The following is a 21,656-nucleotide window of genomic DNA, read 5'->3' as shown; positions in this document are numbered from 1 at the left end:
ATTCAAATTGCCCAATTGAACGCTCATCTGACAAACACCATTAAGACTCTCCAAAGTAGTCTTATGGAAGAGATAACCAATCTCAAAGTCGAAGTCCTCACGAACCAAGCTTCCAATGAGAAATGCCTGAACGATTTCGCGGAAACCTTGCGCAATTACGAGAGAGAGAACCGAGACCTTGCCAGACTCATCTACCGTTTCTTCGAAGAGATAGACACCATCTGGAAGGTATTCGGAAAGGACAGAACATGCAACACCGTACTTCGTGAGTACCAAATTGAAGAAGGAATTTTCGAGAAAGAAGAGGAAGAAGAGAAAGAAGAGGAAGAAGAGAAACACGAAGAAAAGGAAGTTTGGGCAACCCTTGTTGTCGATAACGCTTACGAAATTTCCCAACCCTACCCATACAAAATCCGCAACAAGGGGACAGGCAAGGTTCTTACCCCAGTCCTCAACAACTTGGACACTTGAACCTTAACCTTCGGAATTACGGTTCAATTTCCATGGGAAGGCTTGTCGGTATGCAATGGTTCCAAATCCAGACAAGAAGGCGAGGGTCAGACACATTGACGGTGACAAGCTCAACAAACCGTAAGGAGAACCTCGAGTGGTTCTAAGAGTAAAAAAATTTTTTTAGGGGGAAACCCCAAGTAAATTTAGGTGTTTATTTGGATAAGTATGTTAAAATTAAGGAAATTTGCAAAATTAGTTCCCGACCTTTGAATTGGACTCTTTCGTTATCCCAGTTGCGTAGGAGGTCGTCCCAAGGAGTTGGTAGAATTGCCAATCCAAGAGACGATTTGTCCTCCCAGGCATTGAGGATGTACTGCTCGTAGAGTTTCATGACCTCTGCCTTGCACCAGACACCCTCTCCCTTGGAACGTAAGGCTTCTTCGAAGTGCTCGAATGCGATTGGCTGCATGACCATCGAAATGACACTTTTTGTCCGTTTGGTCAATGTTCGTGTCTCGTGCCATAGTCGACGAAAATACAGACAAACAGGTTATATATGAGTTTGAGACCAAGAATGGTTGTAACTCGACCTGTCCGATTCAAAGACTCCGAGGGCGACCATGAAATTAAACGGAAATTAGCTAGGAAGGAATATAAAATGGACTGGTTGCCACCACCTCCACCTCCACCACCTTTTACCTGTTCCTCAAGTAAATAAGCCTTTCAGGTTCCCAAGAATTCCCACATTTAAATTCAAATTCGAATAAAAATTTTTTATTTCATGCAATGTTTTATTTCTGTGCCGTCTCAAGTATGCCCCAGTACTTACGCTTGGAGAGGACATGAACTTCTGAAAATACCTTATCTAGCTTAAAACAGCCCATCTTTTCACCGACCATTCCCATTTCAATGAGTTTGTTGTATCCTTCTTCGTTCGTCATGAGTGCGTCAATGTTCTCATAGTAAACCACAACTTTGGATTTGACTTCGGAGAAGAATTTGTTGTAGTTGTCAAGGACTGCTTTTGCGAACTGAGGGTAAGACCAATGTTCGACAATAGATTTTAATGTGGTTACTAAGCCACTTTGACCTTGAGTGAATTCGTACTTCAAAACAAAAGGAGAAAACCTTTCAACAAAGTTGTCGACCTTCTCATAATGTTTACTCTTCATCTTTTGAGGTTTCTTAATGGAATATCCCCATGTCGAATTCATAAGCAATTTGAGTGTCATTGCAAGTTTGGGGTTTGAAGCTTTCCTAATATCATACAGTTGTTGTATGACTTTTCCAACTGTATAGTTCCTTCCCGGGAACTCACCATCTTCGTTTGGAATTCCAGTCGAATATATTGGACAAACCTCATGTACGCAGCGTTAAGGGTCGACATAGTATATCTTTTCGTTTGAGTCGAACTTGTCGCAACCAATTGGTCCAGTTTGTGGAAATTCAAGTGAGTCTCTTATCTTCTGAGAAACTTCTCCTGTTATCTCATAAACATCGTCGAAGCAACCTGTTTCAATAAAACCTTCTGACCTAACTCAGATGCCCTCCAATACAATTTGACGTCAATTGGATGTCTCAATGGAAGTTTGTTTATAGCATCTTGAAGTTCTTTGCAACCTCATTGGAAGTTCTTCTGGTTCAGGTTGGTATCCGAACAATCCAACTCCTTGTGGAATTGTGTACTTCTTTTGTACTAGAACTTTGTCTGGAACAACTTTTGGTCTTGCTAACAGTGAAAAGTTTGTTTCGTCTTTTGGTACAAAAGTTTCTGTCAGCTTGTCATCTGGAATTGGTTCCAACAAACCTTTCTCGAAAAGAATGTTTACAGCTCTGACAATGTTGCACTTGCCTTTTCCGAACAATGGGTTTGTAAGACTTTCGTTCAACATGAAGTGGTTGTGGACAAGTACAATCTTCAACCATGGCAATTTGAAGTCAACAACATAGTCGTCATGTGAAGAACCTTTCTCAGTCGGAATGTTGACTCGGATATTGACATTTGCCAACGGTGCAATCTTTGTCAATTGACCTCTGAGAATGTACCTTGTCTTCACACATGACTCAAGATACTTCATTTTCTCATCTGTAACAAGACCAGAGTTCCTGAGACATGTAAGAATACAAGGTTCATTGACAATTGTTTCAATTGAATTGTAAATTCCATACCTTGTCAAGTCAATGTCAGACTTATTTCTGAAGGGGAAGTATCCAGCATGTTGTCTGACTGCTTGAGGGTTAGGTTGGTACCATTCGAACTTGACACTTGCAATTCCTTCAATTGCATTCAAAATGTCTGAGTCGGAGTCAAACATTTGTTCTCTCTTTGTAGTCTTGAAAGCGTCAAGAAGTTGTGCGGCTGTTGTGACATTGCCATGTGCATAGTAAATGTGACTATCCAAATCTGTTATGGTCAATCTGAGATTGTATCCTTTCTTATTTCCGTCTTGTATGGCAGCAAGTACACCCATGAAGCCTTCTTTGTTCTTTCCTTCGTCAAAGTTTACTGTAAAGGTTCGACCAGATGTAATTTGACTTCTAACTTCACGGTACTTCTCATATGCATATCTTGTTCTTTCCATGGGAACATGTGCGTCTTCACTTTTTCCTTTTTTCCTTCTCAAAGGATGCAATTGTTCGTCATGTTTCCAGTAGAATCTGGCAAAGCCGTCGTGTCCCTCAACTTGAGGTTCACTAACATCGAAAGGCATGTCCATAAGACGTTCTTCTTCTAACCTCTCTAGTCTGTTTGGATAATTGGCACGTGCTGTTTCCAAATCCATTTCGTAGCGAAGACCAGACAATTTGTCATAGACTTTTATGGGTCTTCCCTTCCTATATTTAAACTTCTTCGAAACTCTCCAACCATATCTTTGCAACTCTGCTTTTATTCTAGCAGATTTTCTATCCATTCTATATGGGGGCATTTTTATAAAAAGAAAAAAAATATTTTTTTCTTTACTTAACATAACTGCCTGCTGCCATAAGTCTTTGACGCCAACCCATACCAGCTAATGAAGGTTGACTTGGTTTAGTTTCCAAACTAAACTTTGGTTTTGGTTTATCTTCAGTTTTTGGTTTTTCTTCTTCTATCGGTTTTTCGTCACTTTTCGGTTTCTCCGACTTTACTTCACTTGCAGGAACAGTTGTGTCGTCAACATCTTCATAAATATCATATGCCATTTGTTTTTGTTTTCCTTTCAACTTTTTGTGTTTGTTGTAAAGTTTAGAATATTTCGACTCTAAGTCAATGAGATGTTCTATAATGAACTGTTGGTCAGTGAAGTAAACTTTTCCATCTGTTGTCTCGAAAGCTCCTTCAGACTTCAATATTTTATTTGTGAGAGTCTGTTTCTTTTTTGAGATACTAGCCGTTCCATTTTTATGAAAAGTGACTTTGTAGTTAGGGTTTGTATTTCCAGACCTGGCACTTTCTATTATTGAATTTTTCTCTTCATCTGTAAGTTCTTTGACAGGTTTTGACAATGGTTCTGAACTTTTTGTTTGTGGTGTCAAATCTACCGTTTCAACTTCTTCGGTCATTTCATCTCAGTAAAAAATTTTAGTTTGGTTTGTTTTCAACTGGTTGTTGTTGTTTTTTAAGTCGGTCTAAAACTTCCTGAGGTATAGGAAGAACTTGACAAACACGTGGTTGCTGGAAGTCGACAAATCCATCTTGAACCCATTTGTCTCAATGCTGTATTGTTCATTTCATCTCAGTAAAAAACTTTACATTCCCCACGTTTGAGGCGGTTGAGGTTGGTTATTGTTTACCCATTGTTGTGCATGGTTATATCCTCTGTTAAAGAATCTTTCACCTTGGTCCATATAGTGTCCTGCTTGGTTATAGTAGTCATTTGCTTTGTTATAATAGTTTCCTGCTTGTCTTCCTACATTGTCCATCCATCCTTGAACTTTTCCTCTTGTTTCAGGATTTGGAATAAGATTTGTTGCATCTCGTGCTACATCCAACCTTTCTGTACAGTTTGTATAATAGGTTGTGCTTTCTCTTTAAGTATACCTAATGTACTCAAAATCTTCCTTCCAACTCCAAATACACCTCTGGCTATTGTTCCCACTGCGGGCAAAAATCTGGATGCAACTCCTGCTAATGCGCCAAATAAACCCATTTCTTATGGGTTAAAAATGACGAATCCAAACAAGGACCCCTATGTTTCTAAAGCGACAAAGAAAGCACTCATGGTAAAAATCTTTAGTTCAACACCAAATGCTTGGTTTATGGATATCTTGGAAAACATTCCGAGAGTTAGAACAGATGGACCACCATACTGGCTAATATTTGTCGGTCAAAACACAAGATACTGTGAAGCCATACCATTATGGTCCAAAAAATATTTTAGATGTGAAAACTGCTTTGACAATATTCGTTGACAAATACCATCCAACAAAACTGACATCTGACTGTGAAAGTTCTTTCAAATCAGATGATGTAAAAAACTATCTGCGTTCAAAAAATGTAAACCAATATTTCATTGTCGACCAAAACCATTCTGCTCTTGGTGTCATTGACGGTTGTATAAAAATGTTAAGAGACTTAAACCAACCACAAGGTGGTGAAGCAAATGAAGTTAGTATGGTTAAGTTGGGTACGGCGGCACTGCGTTCCACCTTACCCAAGTTAACCTTAAATATTTACGAAACCGTTAACGTAAATTTTACAACACAACCATAACACCAACTCAACCTTAAATATTTACAAAACCATCTGACACATAAATGACTTCACTAACGAACTCACTAATGTAAAAATAAACGTTCTCACTATCGTTCTCACTAACGACTTCACTAATGTTCTCATAAATTTTCCTCAATATCTTCATCATCAGTGTTAACCCTATTGTAGTCATACTTGAAGCCATAAACTTTCTCTAACTTCTTAACGTACAATTTACATAACTTACCTTCGTCATCGTATGGTTTAATGATATAACTATTTCTATCTTTATACACAGTCAATGAAAAGTCAACTGGTCTCGGATGTATTTGAAAGAACATGTTATGCTCAGGAAGGAAGAATAAATGTTTAAATGTATGTTTGTTATACTGTGGAATTCGAATGAGTTGCTTTTGTTCTGTCATTTACATCCAAATAAAAATTTTCAGTAAATAAAAAATAAACTTAAAAATTAATGATATCACCACCCTCACACGTATGAAAACATAGCGCAAAAATAAATTTAGGTGAAGTGGTGAGATCTCACCTGTTTTTTCACCTCTTTTTTCACCCGTTGAATTCATTGCTTTATAACTCTCTTCCTTGGTTTCTTTTTAGTTGCTTTCTTCACGTCTGACACATAAACGACTTCACTAACGACTTCACTAACGACTTCACACGTATGAAAACATAGCACAAAAATAAATTTAGGTGAAGTGGTGAGATTTCACCTGTTTTCTCACCTGTTTTTTCACCCACTTGAATTCATTGCTTTATAACTCTCTTCCTTTCTCCAACTCTTCTAACTTCTTCTTAAGTTCAGCAATGTTGTCCTCATGAAGTTTAATCTTCCTTAATATACCTTCTCTATCTAATGGTTGCTTTATCTTTCTAAACTGAACTCTACCATCCTTCATAGTATGAACGTAAAAACCTTCTGGAACCGCTCCTGATTTAATGTATTCTACCAAAAACTTTGTTTCATTGCTTCAGTGACTTTAGTCGTCATTTCAATCAAATAAAAATTTTAATATTAAATAAAAATAACGTTATTTTTTCAGTAAGGAAACGCAGGAGTTTTACGATTTATTTGAGGAGTAGGTTCTGGTTTAAATGTTGGAGTCGGTTTAGGAGTTGACTTTTGAACAGGAGTTTGTACTTTCATAGGTTCAGGAGTCATTGAAGGTGTGTTTGTGATGGTGTCGGAGTTTGTTTAACTTCAGCTACTTCAGTATTATTTACAACATTTGCTTTATTTCTTTTCAACATCATAACTGCTCCTGCTGTAGCTAGCAAACCTAGTGGGAGACCATATCTTATATAAGGACTTGACCAAATGCTATTTTTGACAGGAGCTGGTGGAACACCTAACCTTGGTGAGACTGCTCTTTGCCATTGTGCAGCTCGTAAGAAATATTCAATAGGTGCTCCATAATCGTTTGGTAAAGTTTGTTTCACAGATGGTGAAGGTTCACGAGAGCTTGATGAAGAACTCATTTATAAGCTTTAAAAATAAACGTTCATCCTTTATTCCTCACTGTCGTCCGTAGCTAAGTTATAGTCATCTAATCTTATTATTGGGATTCCATTAGCACGCACCTGAATGGCAAAGCAACAATCCCTCATAAATCCAATAAGTGGCTTTGGTACGTTTTCAGTTGCTAGTTCAATAGGTCCTTTAACAGACAATTTGTATGTTATTGGAGCAGTAGATGTTTGACCTTGTTGGAAGCAAAAGTCCACTTCTGTTGGAAAACCACATAAGAAATGTGTGTTGTCATAGCTATCCCATTTATGTTCCACACTACCATCATCCACCAATGACCTCATAACATCTTCATTAAATCCTATCATATCATTGTTTGTATTGCAAGCGTTCGCAACCATTTCATAAAATACAGGTCCATATGATTTTTCGGGTTCTGCAGGCATATTTCCATAAGCTCCCATGGAAAGCTGAAGATATTTAAACTTAGGGTTCTCAAAATTAACATAATAGTTGTCTTTCTTTCTAAATAGTGCCCAAATACTTTTAACATTAATAGGCGTATAAGCTGCTGTAAATGTTGCACTTGAACTATCTGTATTCTTTGAGAATGAACCGTCCATAGGAATCCAATCCATAACTTTAACAGGAAAACATAAAGCCTCGTTTGTATAATGTTCTACAAGTTCTGTATAAATGTTAGGTCTAAAGAGAATGACTTTGGATGAATGAAACATTCATTAAAATCCATCTTTGTTCGAAATAGTTGCTGGTTTACAGTTGTAATAGTAACTGTTCCACTAGCTTCTACTGCCTTCGTTATCATAGTGAATGGTTCATTCCATGGAACAAATTTATTTGTCGGTGGATTTGAATCTGAAGCAAATGCAACTTTAAGAGTTGGATTGAAAGCAATGATATCATTTACAGATATAGATGTGCATTGTAAGGCGTCGCTACTGAACTTTACTTTAAAGCTGAATGTTTCCTGCAAAAGCTGAATAAATCGAATAGCTTCTAATGGAAGGAATCTTCTAACAGGAATTCTTAAACGAAGCTTAAAATCAAATGATTTTCCTGCTGTAATTGGACCACTAACAATTTGTTCCTGTTCTGCATGTTCCCGAATGACTCCATACATCTTCATGTCGAGTCTTTGAGAAAACATCTACTTTCTTTATTTGTTCGGTAGTTTGTGAGTTTGAAGTTATATATGCTTCTTCTCTTGCGTTGTCTTGAGAATATACGATACACCATTTGCAAGGATTTGATATCCAGCAACTGCATAGAAAGCGTCATCGAAACCAATCCAAAATCCTGGTGGGTTTGTTTTATTGGAACCTGAACCAATTTCTTTATCTACAATAAATTGACCTTCCATTTTATACGTAATGAATGTATTGTAAAGGTCCAACATATTTCACCAGGAGGTGAGAGATTGAATGTTACCCATGTGTTATCTTTAGCAGTTCCAGGTTGTGATGGAATCTTTGCGTCAGAATATTTTCTATTAGTGTCACCAATTTGAACTGCATTGTCTATGATATCGAAATATGAGCGAATCTGCATGAATATGCTCTGCTGGAGTAAATTCGTTTAGCTGTTCGTTCTGCATGTATTTACTTCAGATAAAAATATCTATTTACTTCATTATTCTCACTCTTCTTCTTGGCATTCGTGGTGGAAGTTGTTCTTGACATTTTCAATGAACTGTACATTCTCTTTTGTCTCAACTTTCTTTCACTGGCGGGTCAGGGTTCTTTGACTCGGTTTGCTTTTCAATGAAATTCACGAACTTTGCAATAAGCTCTTGGTTCGTTATTGAAAAACATCTGGCTTCTTTTCTTCTTTCTATTGACTTTTCAGTTTGAACAGAAGGTTTTATATGGGCTTCGTGGGCTTCGCCCTTGCCATGCACCTTAATGTTGTCGCTCTCTGTATTCGCTAATGGAACCTTTCTTTTCTTACATATATTTTACCATCTTTACTCTGACTTACATAATAGAAAGGATGTTGTATTCCTCTGGCGTCATTTAATATAATAGACTCTCGTCTGATTTTGACAAGCTCATTTTACATCGGTTAAAGTTTTAATTTAGTTTTTTATCTACAGTCAAATGACTCAGACAAGCCCTACGGACAAGACCCAAGGGGTCATAGATGTTGAAGCATTGAAGAAAGAAATTCGTGAGCAAATTTTATCCGAACTGAAGAACAAAAACAAGAACAAAAAGCCAGAGAGACCAAAGAGAAAACTTAGTGAAAAACAACTTGCTTGCATTAGCTGCTGGAAGACAAAAGAACCCACGTTTGCTGGCAAAGAAAGCTAGAGAAGAAGCTGAAGCAAAAGCTAAAGAAGCTGAAGCAAAGAAAGAGTAAATGGTTTATTTTTATCCGAACTAAATGTATAGACAAATACCTTTATCTGTTGCGTTCAGTAGTGAAAACCCTGACGTCAAAAATAAAGGGGAACAGAGTAACGTTTAAGTTCCAACAGACTGGATTGTGAACATAAATGAAGAGAAGTACATTGGCATAACATCTATGTATATAACACGTGCTTTCAGAAAGGTTGACTTTATACTTCAAGTCGAGATAGAAAATGACGAACAGTCTTTAAGCGCCCAAAACATTCACATATACAAATACTTTAAAGACGATACAACATTGTTGCAATGTATGATTTCATTTAATGAGATGTTCGAGAAAAAGTTCAACATTGAAGTACAAACTTTACAGCCTTTACGTGAGTTTCTTGCACAACTGAAAGAAGAAGGTAGTCAGCCACAACTTATAGACTTTCATTATGAATTTAATGAAAATGAAGATGGAACTCATGACTGTCAATTCATTGTATTCTCACCATTCAATGAAGTCGCTAAAGAAAAAAATCCATTACGTATAAGGTTTCAAATCTCTGAACCAAGTGATGATTTTAAGAATGTTTTCAATTATGATGCAATGCTTCCGAGGAAAAATGAATTTTCAAAGATTGTAACACCTGGCATTTGGGATAGAAAGCAAGCTATATTATATTCAAACTTAAGTAAGGGAGTTGAAAATGAGTTCATTGGTCATACAAGAACTTCACCACTTCCTAACCCTAAATACTATAAATTAACTGGCTTCAATCGTGAGTTTTGGATAGACATGTTCTCCACTCATGACCATAAATGTCCAGTGTTCTTGCCTCCAGACCATAAGGACTGTCTCTACATTGAAGCACAACTCTTAAACTCTACCATCGCAGTATTGTAAAATCTACGCTAGCTTTATTTTTATCACGAATGACCTCATTCATGACCTCATTCATGACCTCATTGCTGACAAAAATAAATGACCTCAGAACTTCAACTTACGAATAAAGCTTGTTTTAGTCGTTATTGAAAAGTTGAACTTTTCAGCAAAGCAAGGTTGACATGACTTACATAAGTCGAATGCAATCTCTTGACCATCATAAAGTGCTTTGTAAAGTTTCATTAAACTGAACTCAGAGTCTTTGTCATATGTTCCAACAGGTATGTGAATGTTCTTATCTTCATTGTAATAGCATTGTATAGCTTCAGGAAACATTTCATTAGCGGTTAAAGCAATAACATCTTGCTTCACGCCTTTCATTCTGCAGTGAAATGCAACTTCATTTAAATCGTTAGTGAGTAAGTCTATGTAGGTCTTCTTTCCACAGAAAATACTTTTATAAGCTAAACTTTGTTTTCCAGGTGTTATTTCTGCAAAGTCGCTATGAAATTGACCAAGGTTCTTTCCTATAAGTTCGCGACCATATCTCTTCTTAAACTCTGCTGCAAGCTTTGGGATGTCTTCATTATATAAGTGCATACTGTCGGTATCCTGGTAAAATATTTGAAGTCCCATGTCCTCTGCAGTACAGAATACTTCATTCATAATACGTTTTGACATAGACAGAATATTAACACCAAGTGGACAGAAGTTAAAGTGTCTGCAAATGCTTTTCGTTAGCTTGAAAATAGTTTTATCTGAACCATCCAAACCTTCGAACTTCACTATATGGTTGTAATTTCTTATAGCATATCTTATAGCATCTTTGTCATTTACTATGGTTATTTTTGACTCAATAGGAGATAGAATAGTTTTGCCATAAATGCTGTTCAGAATGAGTTTTATAATTTCTTGTAAGGGGTTTCCTTCTTTCTTATACTTTAACCTTAACTCAAACAACTTCTTTACTTCATCTCTTATTCTCATATCTCTGTTTCCATCGTAATAGTATCCTTGCAACACTTCACATTTGACACCTTGATATTTTATGAGGTCTTGTAATGTTATATGGTCAACATACATGAGACAGCAAGTGTTTGAACTTCTTGGAACGTTAAGTTCTGGATTTAGTTCAGGGTCGCAAACTATTAAATGAAAGTGTCTGGGTATACCAATCTCTGTTATCTTAATGAGAACAAAGAAGCCAGACATAAACTTTTCACCAATGGGTTCCTTTTGGTCATCATCGAATAAATGTCTCATGAGATACTCTGTGCTTAGCATCTCATCCTTCAATACTTTTGGAATTCCTTCTAAAGTATAAATCTTGCTATAGCTGAAGGATATAATGAAACAGTGTCGAAGTCAGCAATGAGTTTCTTTTTGCTCTTTTGTTTCATGTTATCTGACAACATACATCTTCCACCTTGAATGCATCTCGAAATAAATTCTCTTGGTTTATTTGAGAGGTCATAAAGATTTCCATTCGGGAAGTATACTCTGTTCTCAAACAATTTGTTAGCAATAGAACAAATACTAACGTAGTCATAAACGTTTAAATCAAACTCTTTCAATAAGTCATTGCGGAACTTTACAAAACCTTCTCTTAAAATTCTTACATCTTGTTTGCAGTAAAACGTGCTATATTTTTCTAAGTCGAAGTGGTTTTCATCTATTCTGCAACCTTTGATGGAATCTATGTTCTTCATAAATGTATCTGCATCATGGATAAACTTACATGCTTCAGAAATGACACCAGTTCTGTTGTCATTTGCTAACAAAACACTGCTGTAGTAGTTATATGGAAATACTTCTTTCGGTCCTGTTTGTAAGTTAAACATAGCAGGAAATAGTTTAAGCTTCTTATTTATAACACTGTAAGAGTCTTTTATAATAATTGCCCGTCCTTTATATAAGCCAGTTATTTGCATTGTTCGTGAACCTTTAATGATGGGAGTTCCTTTCACTTCTGTCATGTGTCTTAAGATGAAGTTTATGTCATAACTGAGGTTGTGAAAATATATTAAACTCTTGTCAGGAAGTCTTTCCAAAAATTCTGTTGCACAGTTTTGACCCCAAATGCTTTCACTCACTGAACCATCTTCACTGTCATAACAGATGTTAAAAGCTTTATGAAAGCCATCCGTACTACACTCAAAGTCAGCAAAGAAAACGTGCTCAGGTATGAATTTACATTTAGCTTTATTTACTTCTTTTGACTCTGCTTTCTTCTTCAGTTGTACACAATACTTTGGAGCATATGTCAAATCTTTAAATGGTGCAAGGTTCTGTTTATATAAGTCAGTAGTATATGTGAAAAGTTCTCCATAAGAAATAGGTTCGAAATATTTGCACTCCCACAATGTTTTCATAACATCCCATAACGGTGTTGTTCTATCATAACGAACTACATATTTATCTTCTCTCTTTGTATAAATCTTCATCTGTTTCTCAATGTTCATTCCACCACAAGCTTTGAGAATTTCTTTATAGTTTCGAATGAAGTATGTTGTCATTGGTAATCTTTCATTTAGCATGTAGTGGTCTTCAACAAGAAGTAAGTCAATAGTTCTAACAGTTTCGCATTCTTTTGGTATATATCTCTTTATTTCATTATGTCTTGAGTCATTGAAATAACCAATGGTAACATTAAATGATATACCTGTTGCGTCAGAAATTTCTTGTACTTTACTTTGAGGAAAGTCTCTAACACGAATGACTTCTCTCATGTGGTCAATAGTTTCTTCATTTACTCCAGCCTGAATGCAAGCATAAACGAAACAATTGTCCTCTGTCATAAGTGTTGCAGTTCTTTTGTTCAGTTCATTGAAGATTTGGTAGCGTTCAAGATTTATAGGTAATGTGCAAAGATACTTCCAGAACTGACCGCTTCTCTTCTTATAAAACTTCTTTTCACCATTATCTTTCCAAAAGCTTTCTATAAGTGCTGGGTTTCCTGTTTGCTTAAGAGCTTCCAAAATGGCTTTCTGGTCATTTGTCAGTGTGCTTTCATCTCTATATGGTCTCTTTTTTGGTTTGCCTTTCTTTACATCTGACATCGTTAAGCCTTCATATTCTGTTAAATCATACATCTTTATTTCGGTAAGATTCTTTATGTTTGTCAAGAAGAAGTCATAGTGCATTTCAACAATACCTGCGCATTTGCTTCTATCTCTGATATAAAGTTCTCCTTCAAGAGCTGATGTAGTAATGTTCCAATATTATTGAGGTTTAACGTAGAACATTCATACTTTCCACCAAGTTTATAACATACCATCCATCTCTGTTGGAGTTTATTTTAATTTTCTCTAAGAGTCTCATGAAAACCTTACCGAAATGTTTGTGTAAGTAGTCTCTGTTTGGTTCATCTAAAGCTTCGATGTTAAAGTCAATGAGTCTATTGCCTGACTTCACATTTCTCTTCCTATTCTCTTCATCTTTCTTTAACCATCTCTCACCTTCTTTTGGTTTGTCGTCAATGGAACGAATGACATCGTTTAGCTTTGCGAACTTGTTCTATAGCACTTTTAAACATCTCTCTTCTCTGTTGTTTCAGTGTGTCATCTCTCTTTCGTGTTTCACCAACGTTTGCATTTGTTATGTCAAACATTTCTCTTCTTACTTCATGTGGTACAGCTCTTCTTGTTTCACCAACGTTTGCATTTGTTATGTCAAACATTTCTCTTCTTACTTCATGAGGTACTGAACGTCTATGATATAAGTCAATAGCAATGTCATTTAAAGGAAATGCTCTTGCATGGACTTCGTCCTCGCCGCGTTGCGGCTTTATGAACTCATGAATTCTATCATAACTTATTGCACCATTATAGTCATTGAGGATGTCAGCGAGTGCTTTTTTGTTTGTTGCGTAATGCTTTGCAACATCTATATTAGCTTCTGTAAGAAGTTGTTTTATTTCCGAGTGTTCTAACTTAGACAACTTCCGATACATCTTTAGTAGGAAATAAAAAAATATTTTTTGAAAAAATAAACTTAGAAAAATTATTTCTTTCTATATTTGCCATTCCGAACTTCGAAAAGATGTTTTATACCAGCATAGAATTTTTCTCTAGAGCTTGGTCTTATATTGTTTTCATGACAATATTTTCTATATTCTTCATATAAAGCCTTTTTTTCATACATTTCATAAGGACAATCTAACCAGAATAGTGCATATCCAGTTTCGTTATCTAGGTCTCTATATGTTTCTTCTGTTTGTAGAATTTCGCTTTCTTCTATTTGTAGAATTTCGCTTTCTCTATTTAGTTCTATGACTATATATTGTGGCTTAAAAAGATGTGGGCAAGAAGGGTCTGGCGCTATGTAAAAAGTTAATTTTTCTGTCATCTTTTCTATCGGATAAAAAATATTTTTTGAAAAATTAGATTACATTTTTTTAAGTTATTTTTCAAAATAATTTAATATTTTTATTTTAATGAAACACATGCAAGATTGCAAGTTCTTTTCATACAATGCTCTCGCTACTGCCATCAAGAATGAGTTCAATGGTGCTTCAAACGTCAATGTTATCTTTAACAAGAAGTTTGTGAAAGAATCTAAGTTTGGTCAGTATGTCAGACCATTAGCTATCGTCATTGACCGCAAACGTTATACTTCACAAGAGTTAGCAGTAGTTTTGAAACAAAAGGGTTTCTTCGTGAATGTCAAAGATACACACTATACTGTCATAAAGAACTCTAACGTTGACTTCTTCAGTATTGCTTTAAATCTTTCCGAACAGAAAGAATATAAGAAGGGTGAAATAAATGTGAAATATTATCCTTCATCTCTGAAGACAATAACGAACAAAGATGTTATACAAAAGTTCTTACCAAAGGTTGAAGAAGCTTCTATTGACATTGACGAAGGAAGTGAAATGGTTGAAGAAATTGACCCTGAAGCTATTTAACCAAAAATATATTTTTGGTGAAGAGGTGAGATTTCACCTGTTTTTTCACCTCATTCTCTCTTCGTTAATGTTGTCGTGACTTCTTCGTTAATGTTGTCGTGACTTCATTCTTCCTCTTTGAAGTTGTCGAAATATTCTGTTATTTTTTCCTTCAGTAATGGTAAGTCTTCTTTGAAGGTAAGTATTGTGCAACCTTTGATGTCATAGTGTGTTTGAGGAAGAGTATTTTTGACAATTTCCTTTATTTGCTCATTCGGTGTCATTGAAATCGGTAAGTTTTCAGGATAGAACCAGTTTCTGTCAGATTTGTAAATCTTAGCAAGGTCATAAAAGCTCTTGTTGTTTCTTCTGACTAAATGCAACATAACCATATCTTTATCTTCTTCTTTCTCCAACTCTTCAGTATATATCATATACTTATAACTCTTTTCCTTTCCTTTTGGTACTGAACGTGGTATTCTTTTCTGTATGCTTTTGTCTTTGGATTCAATGACTTCATCTTTTGCTTGAAGTTTCTTTTCCATCTCTCCACGTTCTTGTCTGTGAAGTTCGTCAAGAAGTTTGTAAATATTCCAAGCATAACGTGGTGAAGCCCACATTGCAACTGCATTTACTAAAAGTCTATGAACATAATATCCTCTCAAACCGTTTGGCAATTTTTCACGGTTTTCATAGAGTTTTGGCGACTGGGATTTTTTACCTACTCGCTGTTCTTCACTGTTTTCAGAAAAAAGTATGTCTCGCTGTGCTTCGCTCAAAAGTTCTTGTGTGCTTTGGTTCCTAAACCAGTCTTTAGGAAGCTTAGTATCTGGAGCAAAACAAGCCGTCAAAATACTTTGCATTTGGTACATGTCGTCTTTGACAGAACGAATGAGTCTCAATTGTTTGTTATACTGTATGTATTCGTATTCTTCATTTATGACTTCATGAACGATAGCAGTTGTTGTGTTCTCTAATGTTGACATATCTGTCTTTACATTCCGGATAAAAAAATAAATAAAAATAAAACTAACTTTATTTTTGTGTTAAACACTATTTCTTCACAACATTAAATTTTATCCTGTATGAAATGACTTTAAAAAGATTATTGACTGACTTCGAATACTATCTCATTGACGCACTGACAGACCCTCAAAACTGTGTTGAAAGTTCTTTAAGCTTTAAGATTGAAGGTACGACGCATTTTGTCTTCACTTACGTATTGAAAGAATATGACCGTTATCATAACGAAGTGAATCAAACACTAATAAAATTTGTAGATAAAAAATTGGTTAACAATGAATATTTTAAACGTGAAGACCCAAACACTGCTGGAGATGATGAAGAATACAGACAAGTTATTGAAAAAAATAACGCAAGATTAGATGCAATAGAAAAGAAGTTTAATGAATGTCTTACAAACACGTATGAATATCTTATGCAGTGGGAAGCCAGATGGAAATAAATTTACGTCAAATATGCAATTTATAAAATCTTATGTCGACAGGCTACGTAGCACAGTGGTCTAAGGTGGTGTTATGGAGGGGTCAGGGTCTGTGGTTCGAACCGCGACAGCGCCGTATTTTCTTATTTTCTTTATTTGTCTTGTTTGTCGTGAATAAAAAGTGTCATAAAAGTGCTCTATCTTCCACGGGAATAAATAAAAAATTTACTTTATTTCTTCTTTATTTCTTTGTTCCCGTGGAAGAAGGGTTTTGCTGTTTTTTCTCAGCCGAAATCAACGATTTTTTCATTTTTGGAATCCTTAGCAAATGAGGAATCTTTTCTCTCGTGGAAGCTTTGACCAAAAATATAATTTAGGTGAAGAGGTGAGATTTCACCTCTTTTTTCACCTAATTTTTCACCCTCAGCCGCTAAGCGGCGAGACCCAAAGGGTCTTGACTTTGTCATAACTTCTTCGTAAATGCTTTGTCATAACTTCTTCGTAAATGCTTTGTCATAACTTCTTCGTAAATGCTTTGTCATAACTTCTTCGTAAATGCCTTGTCAAGATTTCATCGTAAATGCTTTGTCATGACTTCTTCGTAAATGAGTGTAAATGACCAAAAATATAATTTAGGTGAAGAGGTGAGATTCTTATATACGAAAAAAAGAGATCTGACATTGTGTCAGATCTCAGTAAAAGTGACATTTACATGTCAAAAAAATAGAATGAGTTTAAGTAATTAAAATTGAGGGTGAGAGTAGTATTGTATGAAATAATATCTCTCACCCTCCAATTCATCCTATGGCGCCGAAAAAAATTTGGTGAAATGCGACCACATTTCACCAAAATTTCTCGGCGCCATATAGAGAACTAGAGCCTGTGAGGTACTGATACTATCCATGTACCTCGCAGGCTCTAGTTCCAAGCCAAAATGGCTAAAAATTGCCCGCAATTGTTCACATTGCGGGCAATTTTTAGCCATTTTGGCTGGGAATTGGAGGGTGAGAGTAGTATTGTATGAAATAATATCTCTCACCCTCCAATTCATCCTATGGCGCCGAAAAAATTTTGGTGAAATGCGACCACATTTCACCAAAATTTCTCGGCGCCATATAGAGAACTAGAGCCTGTGAGGTACTGATACTATCCATGTACCTCGCAGGCTCTAGTTCCAAGCCAAAATGGCTAAAAATTGCCCGCAATTGTTCACATTCCCATCTTTTGTTGGTAAGACGAAGAATATGAAATAAATTATGAAGAAGATAATGATGAATAAAATATCACTTTTTATATTTTTGACACGTAAAGGTGTCACTTTTCTGTCAAACTGTTTTTATCGTTTTCGTATATAACAAGATTTCACCTCTTTTTTCACCTAATTTTTCACCTCTTTTTTTCACAAGCGTTTTACATGAATTGTACGATGTATATTTGAAATCCTAAACAGTTTTGTAGCTTCTATTTCTTCGCTGAGGATATCAAAAGTTTTAACAATGCCGAAAGTCTCTTTATATTTCTTCTTGACGTCAGATAGAAGGAAATCTTCTACTGTTGGATAGTTTTTGTTCAGAAATGCTAACATGTCCATTTTATCTTCTGCTGGCTTTTCTGCTTCTTTCTTTAAGTCTGCATAGTCGTTTCGCATTCTTTCTATCTCTTTGACGGAGTAGTTATATTTCCTTATTGCTGCTTTACATTTTGAACATTGTGGGTTCATTTTTGCATTATACATTGAAATTTGACCTGCTAGAACAACTAAAGCGTCAATTGCTCTCTTCATCTCAAACATAGCGGGTCTTAGTTGTTCGTTCCATACTTTGCCTCTTCTATCTTTATCTCTTATTTCCCAAACACATTCAGCAACTAACGAAACAAAGTTGTCGTAGGTCTTAAATTCTTCAGATTTATATATGTCAGAAACATTCTTATATACCATATCGCAATCTTTGTCCATAACTTTATGGTTGCAATGAAAACCAAGGAATTCATAATTTACTTTACGTATGAACTTCTTTATTTCTACTGAGTCAGTTGCTTTGACTTCAATTTCGTCGAATTCAGGAATAGTTAGTTTTTGATGCTGAATTTCAGGTAGTTTAGGTAAATGGTCGATGAGGTCCTCCATTTCATAAAGATACTGTTCATTTGTTTCATCTTTCGCACTACAGTCTAAATTACTTGTTAAAAGTTCCTGCTTAATTTTTTGTATTTCTGTTTCGAAAGTAAATGAAGAAGGAATGAAGCTTTCCATCTCTACTAACATAGATGTTGGATTCATGACTAACGAGTTTGGTGAAGTTGTTGTGGACAGAGTCCCGCCGTTCGCGGCTTGAATTGTTGTTGTGCCGATTGTTGAAATCATATCTTTTATACAAAATAAAAAAATAAATAAAAATAAAACTAACTTTATTTTTTCTATCGGGAAAATTCACGAAAATTCAAGAGGTGAAAAAAGAGGTGAAAAAAGAGGTGAAATCTCACCTCTTCACCTAAATTATATTTTTTGGTGAATTCAATAAAAATAAATGGTTCATTTACTCACAATATTTTTTTTACAAAACGACCCCAAACTTTTAACTTCTTTTCTGCAGCTTCAAATGCTATCTTAGCGAGTTCATATTCTCTAAATTCTCTCTTTAAATCTTCTTGTTCCCATTGGTCTAGTTCGTATGGAGAATCTCTATAACCATAATATATCTCACGTTCATGTTCTAATTGTTTTTCACACATTTTTCCAACTTCTTCTTCGAACAAAGGTTTAGCATTCTCCACTGTATCTTCGAGTTCTTCTTCATCTAACTTCTCATGAACTTTCTTGTCTATGGAGTCCATAATATCTTTGACATAAAATGCATACTTTACAGAGCACCATTCAGCAACAAAATGAACGAGGTCAGCATGTATGTAAATACCTTTGAATTCATTCATAACGCCCTTAGTAAGCTCATAAAATGCTTGTTTTGAGGTTGAGCCACTTTTGGCTCGACCGTATTCTTTCAACCAAAACTCAAGAATTTCCTGCATTTTAGCACTATTGAGAAATCTGTTTAAATGGTTTAACTTTCCTGCTTCTCTCGCCATCTTTGTTGCATTAATGTAACCATCCTTGTCTCTACGTAAGACTTCAATACCATTATAAGTGCCTTTTGTGAATGTTTCACCATTAGATTTGTTCGTGAATGTTTTTGCTTCGACTGACATTTCTGTTCTTACATACAAAATAAAAAATAAATAAAAATAAAACTAACTTTATTTTTGGTCTTTTGTGAAAATTCACGAAAATTCAAGAGGTGAAAAAACAGGTGAGAAAACAGGTGAAATCTCACCTCTTCACCTATAATATATTTTTGTCTGATTTACATCCAACGAAAAAGTTTAGAAGAATTTTCTTATTCTTTCTGGCATGTTTTTATCTTTCCAGTACTCCCGCTCTAATGGTCCCAGATGAGTTGGTTTAGATTCTCTCAAGTTCTTAGATGGTATAACATCTTCAACGCCTCCTTCATATCTTACTTTATAAGTGTCATCGTTTATGTTGTAGTCAAGTATTTCAATAACCACTCCTCGCTTTGCTTCGTCAATGGTTTCAGCAAGTTTGCCATTACTACTTTCGACTAATTTATGACGAGGGTAAAATGCTATGGAGTCGTCAGCAGCTTTTATAAGATATCCATTACCTTGCGTAGAGTCTACGATATAATAATTTCGACTTAACCTTAAACGTTTCTTTGTCAACGGTTTGTCGTCAAGAACTACACGAACTTTTGTTCCAGGAATGAGAGTAAATTGTGTTGAATTTCTGATATTTTGTGTTTGACTTCGTTTCTTTTGTATATACTTTTCTTCTTGTTGTTGTGTCATTGAATTTGGTGTATGTCCTGTTGTAGAATGTGTTGAGGAATTGTAAACTTCGATGAAATGTTTCATTGTTTCTTCGGTAAAGTCTCGCTCTTGATTTAAATCTCTGAGCGTTCTTATGAAGCGGTTAATGATACCGAGTATGTTATGGTTATGGTCTTCAGTAGTGTAGTGAGTTATGTTATGCTTAATGAGAAATTCTGTGATTTCGTTGCTGAGGTATGCACCGTCTTGGTCTGATGTTAAAGTACTTGGGTTATGTTCTGCTACAAACTTTTGTAAAACTCTTAACACTTCACGAGTTCCTTTATTTTCATTGGATATGCATATGCTTTACGAGTGTTAACATTTATGAAGATGAGGAATGGTTTATGTCCTCCTTTTCTGCTTTGAATGAGAGTGTCAAATTGGTATGCGTCAGGAGTGTTGGAGTAAATTGGTAAAAAGTAGTCGTAAGGGTTTATTTTTGTTTGATGTACAACATTTTTGTCAAAGAACCTTTTCACTTCAGCTCTGTTAGTAAATCCCGAACTCTTTGCAGCTTCATTGAACTTCTTAAATGACCTCCATGGATGTTGTTCGAATACTTCTTTCAAGCTCATTTATGTAAAGTTAAAGATTTTAACCAACTCGTATCCAAGCGTGCATTGTTATATAAGGAGGCATATAATCTTTTCCATTACCTGCTGGGTCTGTAATACCAGCTACAACATGTGTATGATTTCCTGCAGTTCCACAGAAAATACCTGTGCTTGAATCTACTGGGTCAGTTGAAATATCATATCTATGCATTCCCTGTCTATCCGAACCCGCTGCAAGATTTGTATAACCTCTTTTTGTTATTGAATGTGAATGGTTTCCTTCCACAGATGTTCTTCCACTGAACCTATGCATATGTGAAGGAAGGTTTTCAATACCTATTTTCTTTGAACCTCCCATCTTCATTGACTGCGTATTAGTGTAGAATGGAAAACTGTCAACTATTTCATACCATCTACCACCAAATAAAGTGTTTGGATTTATTGGATTCATAGACGTATAAACAGCTCCTATAGGATATATTAAATCATATATGCTCATAACTCTATAAACATATTCTAAAGAACTTATGTCATTAAATACCATTTGGAATGTATCTCCCGGATGAAATGTTGCATTTGTTCCACTTTTATAATGTAATGTTAGTTCAATAGAATTATCCAAGAAAAATTCAAAAGTATCTGGTTGAAGACCTCTAACAAATTCAAATGGAGTTGCTGGTTCACCATTTATAATTTCTGTTGTAAATGTCATTGTATCTGGTTTCGAAAATTTCTTTGTTAGTTCTGCATCCACATAAGTTTTATCTGCTTTCTTATCTAACATTGCTGGTAGTTCATATGCTTCAAAGTTTCTGGCATGACTTCGATATTCCTGCAACTCTTATCTAAATTGTTAAGAGTATCTTTTACGCTTGTACTCGGATTCTCTAATGGTGCACTTGAACCAAGGTCAAAGTTCAATATTATGTCGTCTGCTCTAACAGTAGTGAAGGATTTATGTGTATGGTTCTTGTCGGCTTTACTGTCTAATGTAGCTTGAAGTTCATTTATATCGGAGATGTTGTGTTTAT

General features: G+C 35.5%; 9 protein-coding genes and 4 pseudogenes across 13 annotated transcripts, besides 5 other annotated features; 2 read left to right on the top strand and 11 right to left on the bottom strand.

The window, feature by feature from the left end:
• Positions 1 to 21,656: part of a mobile genetic element that runs on past both edges of the window.
• On the bottom strand, positions 1,913 to 3,170 carry TVAGG3_0778660 (annotated as a pseudogene). The gene has a single exon. A coding segment is annotated over exon 1 (1,258 nt).
• Positions 5,041 to 21,656: part of a mobile genetic element that runs on past the window's edge.
• Positions 6,186 to 6,625, bottom strand: TVAGG3_0778650 (annotated as a pseudogene). The gene has a single exon. A coding segment is annotated over exon 1 (440 nt).
• On the bottom strand, positions 9,957 to 10,517 carry TVAGG3_0778640 (organellar and viral DNA polymerase type B; the record flags this gene model as incomplete). The annotated part of the gene is made up of 1 exon (XM_051246238.1): positions 9,957 to 10,517. One exon carries the CDS (start codon positions 10,515 to 10,517, stop codon positions 9,957 to 9,959), a length of 561 nt encoding a protein of 186 aa, XP_051081713.1.
• On the bottom strand, positions 10,749 to 11,827 carry TVAGG3_0778630 (annotated as a pseudogene). Its single transcript has one exon. A coding segment is annotated over exon 1 (1,079 nt).
• TVAGG3_0778620 (organellar and viral DNA polymerase type B) lies at positions 12,062 to 12,943 on the bottom strand (the record flags this gene model as incomplete). Its single annotated transcript, XM_051246237.1, has 1 exon — positions 12,062 to 12,943. A coding segment is annotated over one exon (882 nt), but the record flags the coding sequence as incomplete, so codon positions are not given.
• On the top strand, positions 14,386 to 14,760 carry TVAGG3_0778610 (uncharacterized protein; the record flags this gene model as incomplete). The annotated part of the gene is made up of 1 exon (XM_051246236.1): positions 14,386 to 14,760. A coding segment is annotated over one exon (375 nt), but the record flags the coding sequence as incomplete, so codon positions are not given.
• On the bottom strand, positions 14,865 to 15,725 carry TVAGG3_0778600 (KilA, N-terminal/APSES-type HTH, DNA-binding family; the record flags this gene model as incomplete). Its single annotated transcript, XM_051246235.1, has 1 exon — positions 14,865 to 15,725. The coding sequence occupies one exon, from the start codon at positions 15,723 to 15,725 to the stop codon at positions 14,865 to 14,867; it is 861 nt and encodes a 286-aa protein (XP_051081710.1).
• Positions 15,830 to 16,204, top strand: TVAGG3_0778590 (uncharacterized protein; the record flags this gene model as incomplete). The annotated part of the gene is made up of 1 exon (XM_051246234.1): positions 15,830 to 16,204. The coding sequence occupies one exon, from the start codon at positions 15,830 to 15,832 to the stop codon at positions 16,202 to 16,204; it is 375 nt and encodes a 124-aa protein (XP_051081709.1).
• Positions 17,000 to 17,108: a mobile genetic element.
• Positions 17,250 to 17,358: a mobile genetic element.
• Positions 17,479 to 17,543: a mobile genetic element.
• Positions 17,583 to 17,903, bottom strand: TVAGG3_0778550 (organellar and viral DNA polymerase type B; the record flags this gene model as incomplete). The annotated part of the gene is made up of 1 exon (XM_051246233.1): positions 17,583 to 17,903. The coding sequence occupies one exon, from the start codon at positions 17,901 to 17,903 to the stop codon at positions 17,583 to 17,585; it is 321 nt and encodes a 106-aa protein (XP_051081708.1).
• TVAGG3_0778540 (organellar and viral DNA polymerase type B) lies at positions 17,930 to 18,548 on the bottom strand (the record flags this gene model as incomplete). The annotated part of the gene is made up of 1 exon (XM_051246232.1): positions 17,930 to 18,548. A coding segment is annotated over one exon (619 nt), but the record flags the coding sequence as incomplete, so codon positions are not given.
• On the bottom strand, positions 18,889 to 19,387 carry TVAGG3_0778530 (KilA, N-terminal/APSES-type HTH, DNA-binding family; the record flags this gene model as incomplete). Its single annotated transcript, XM_051246231.1, has 1 exon — positions 18,889 to 19,387. A coding segment is annotated over one exon (499 nt), but the record flags the coding sequence as incomplete, so codon positions are not given.
• Positions 19,562 to 20,646, bottom strand: TVAGG3_0778520 (annotated as a pseudogene). The gene has a single exon. A coding segment is annotated over exon 1 (1,085 nt).
• Positions 20,666 to 21,409, bottom strand: TVAGG3_0778510 (ATP binding; the record flags this gene model as incomplete). Its single annotated transcript, XM_051246230.1, has 1 exon — positions 20,666 to 21,409. The coding sequence occupies one exon, from the start codon at positions 21,407 to 21,409 to the stop codon at positions 20,666 to 20,668; it is 744 nt and encodes a 247-aa protein (XP_051081705.1).

This window comes from Trichomonas vaginalis, chromosome VI (genome assembly GCF_026262505.1).
Source record: "Trichomonas vaginalis G3 chromosome VI, whole genome shotgun sequence".
Lineage (NCBI taxonomy): Eukaryota > Parabasalia > Trichomonadida > Trichomonadidae > Trichomonas > Trichomonas vaginalis.
Note: the sequence above shows the minus strand (reverse complement) of the source record. Positions and strands in the feature narration are given on the sequence as shown.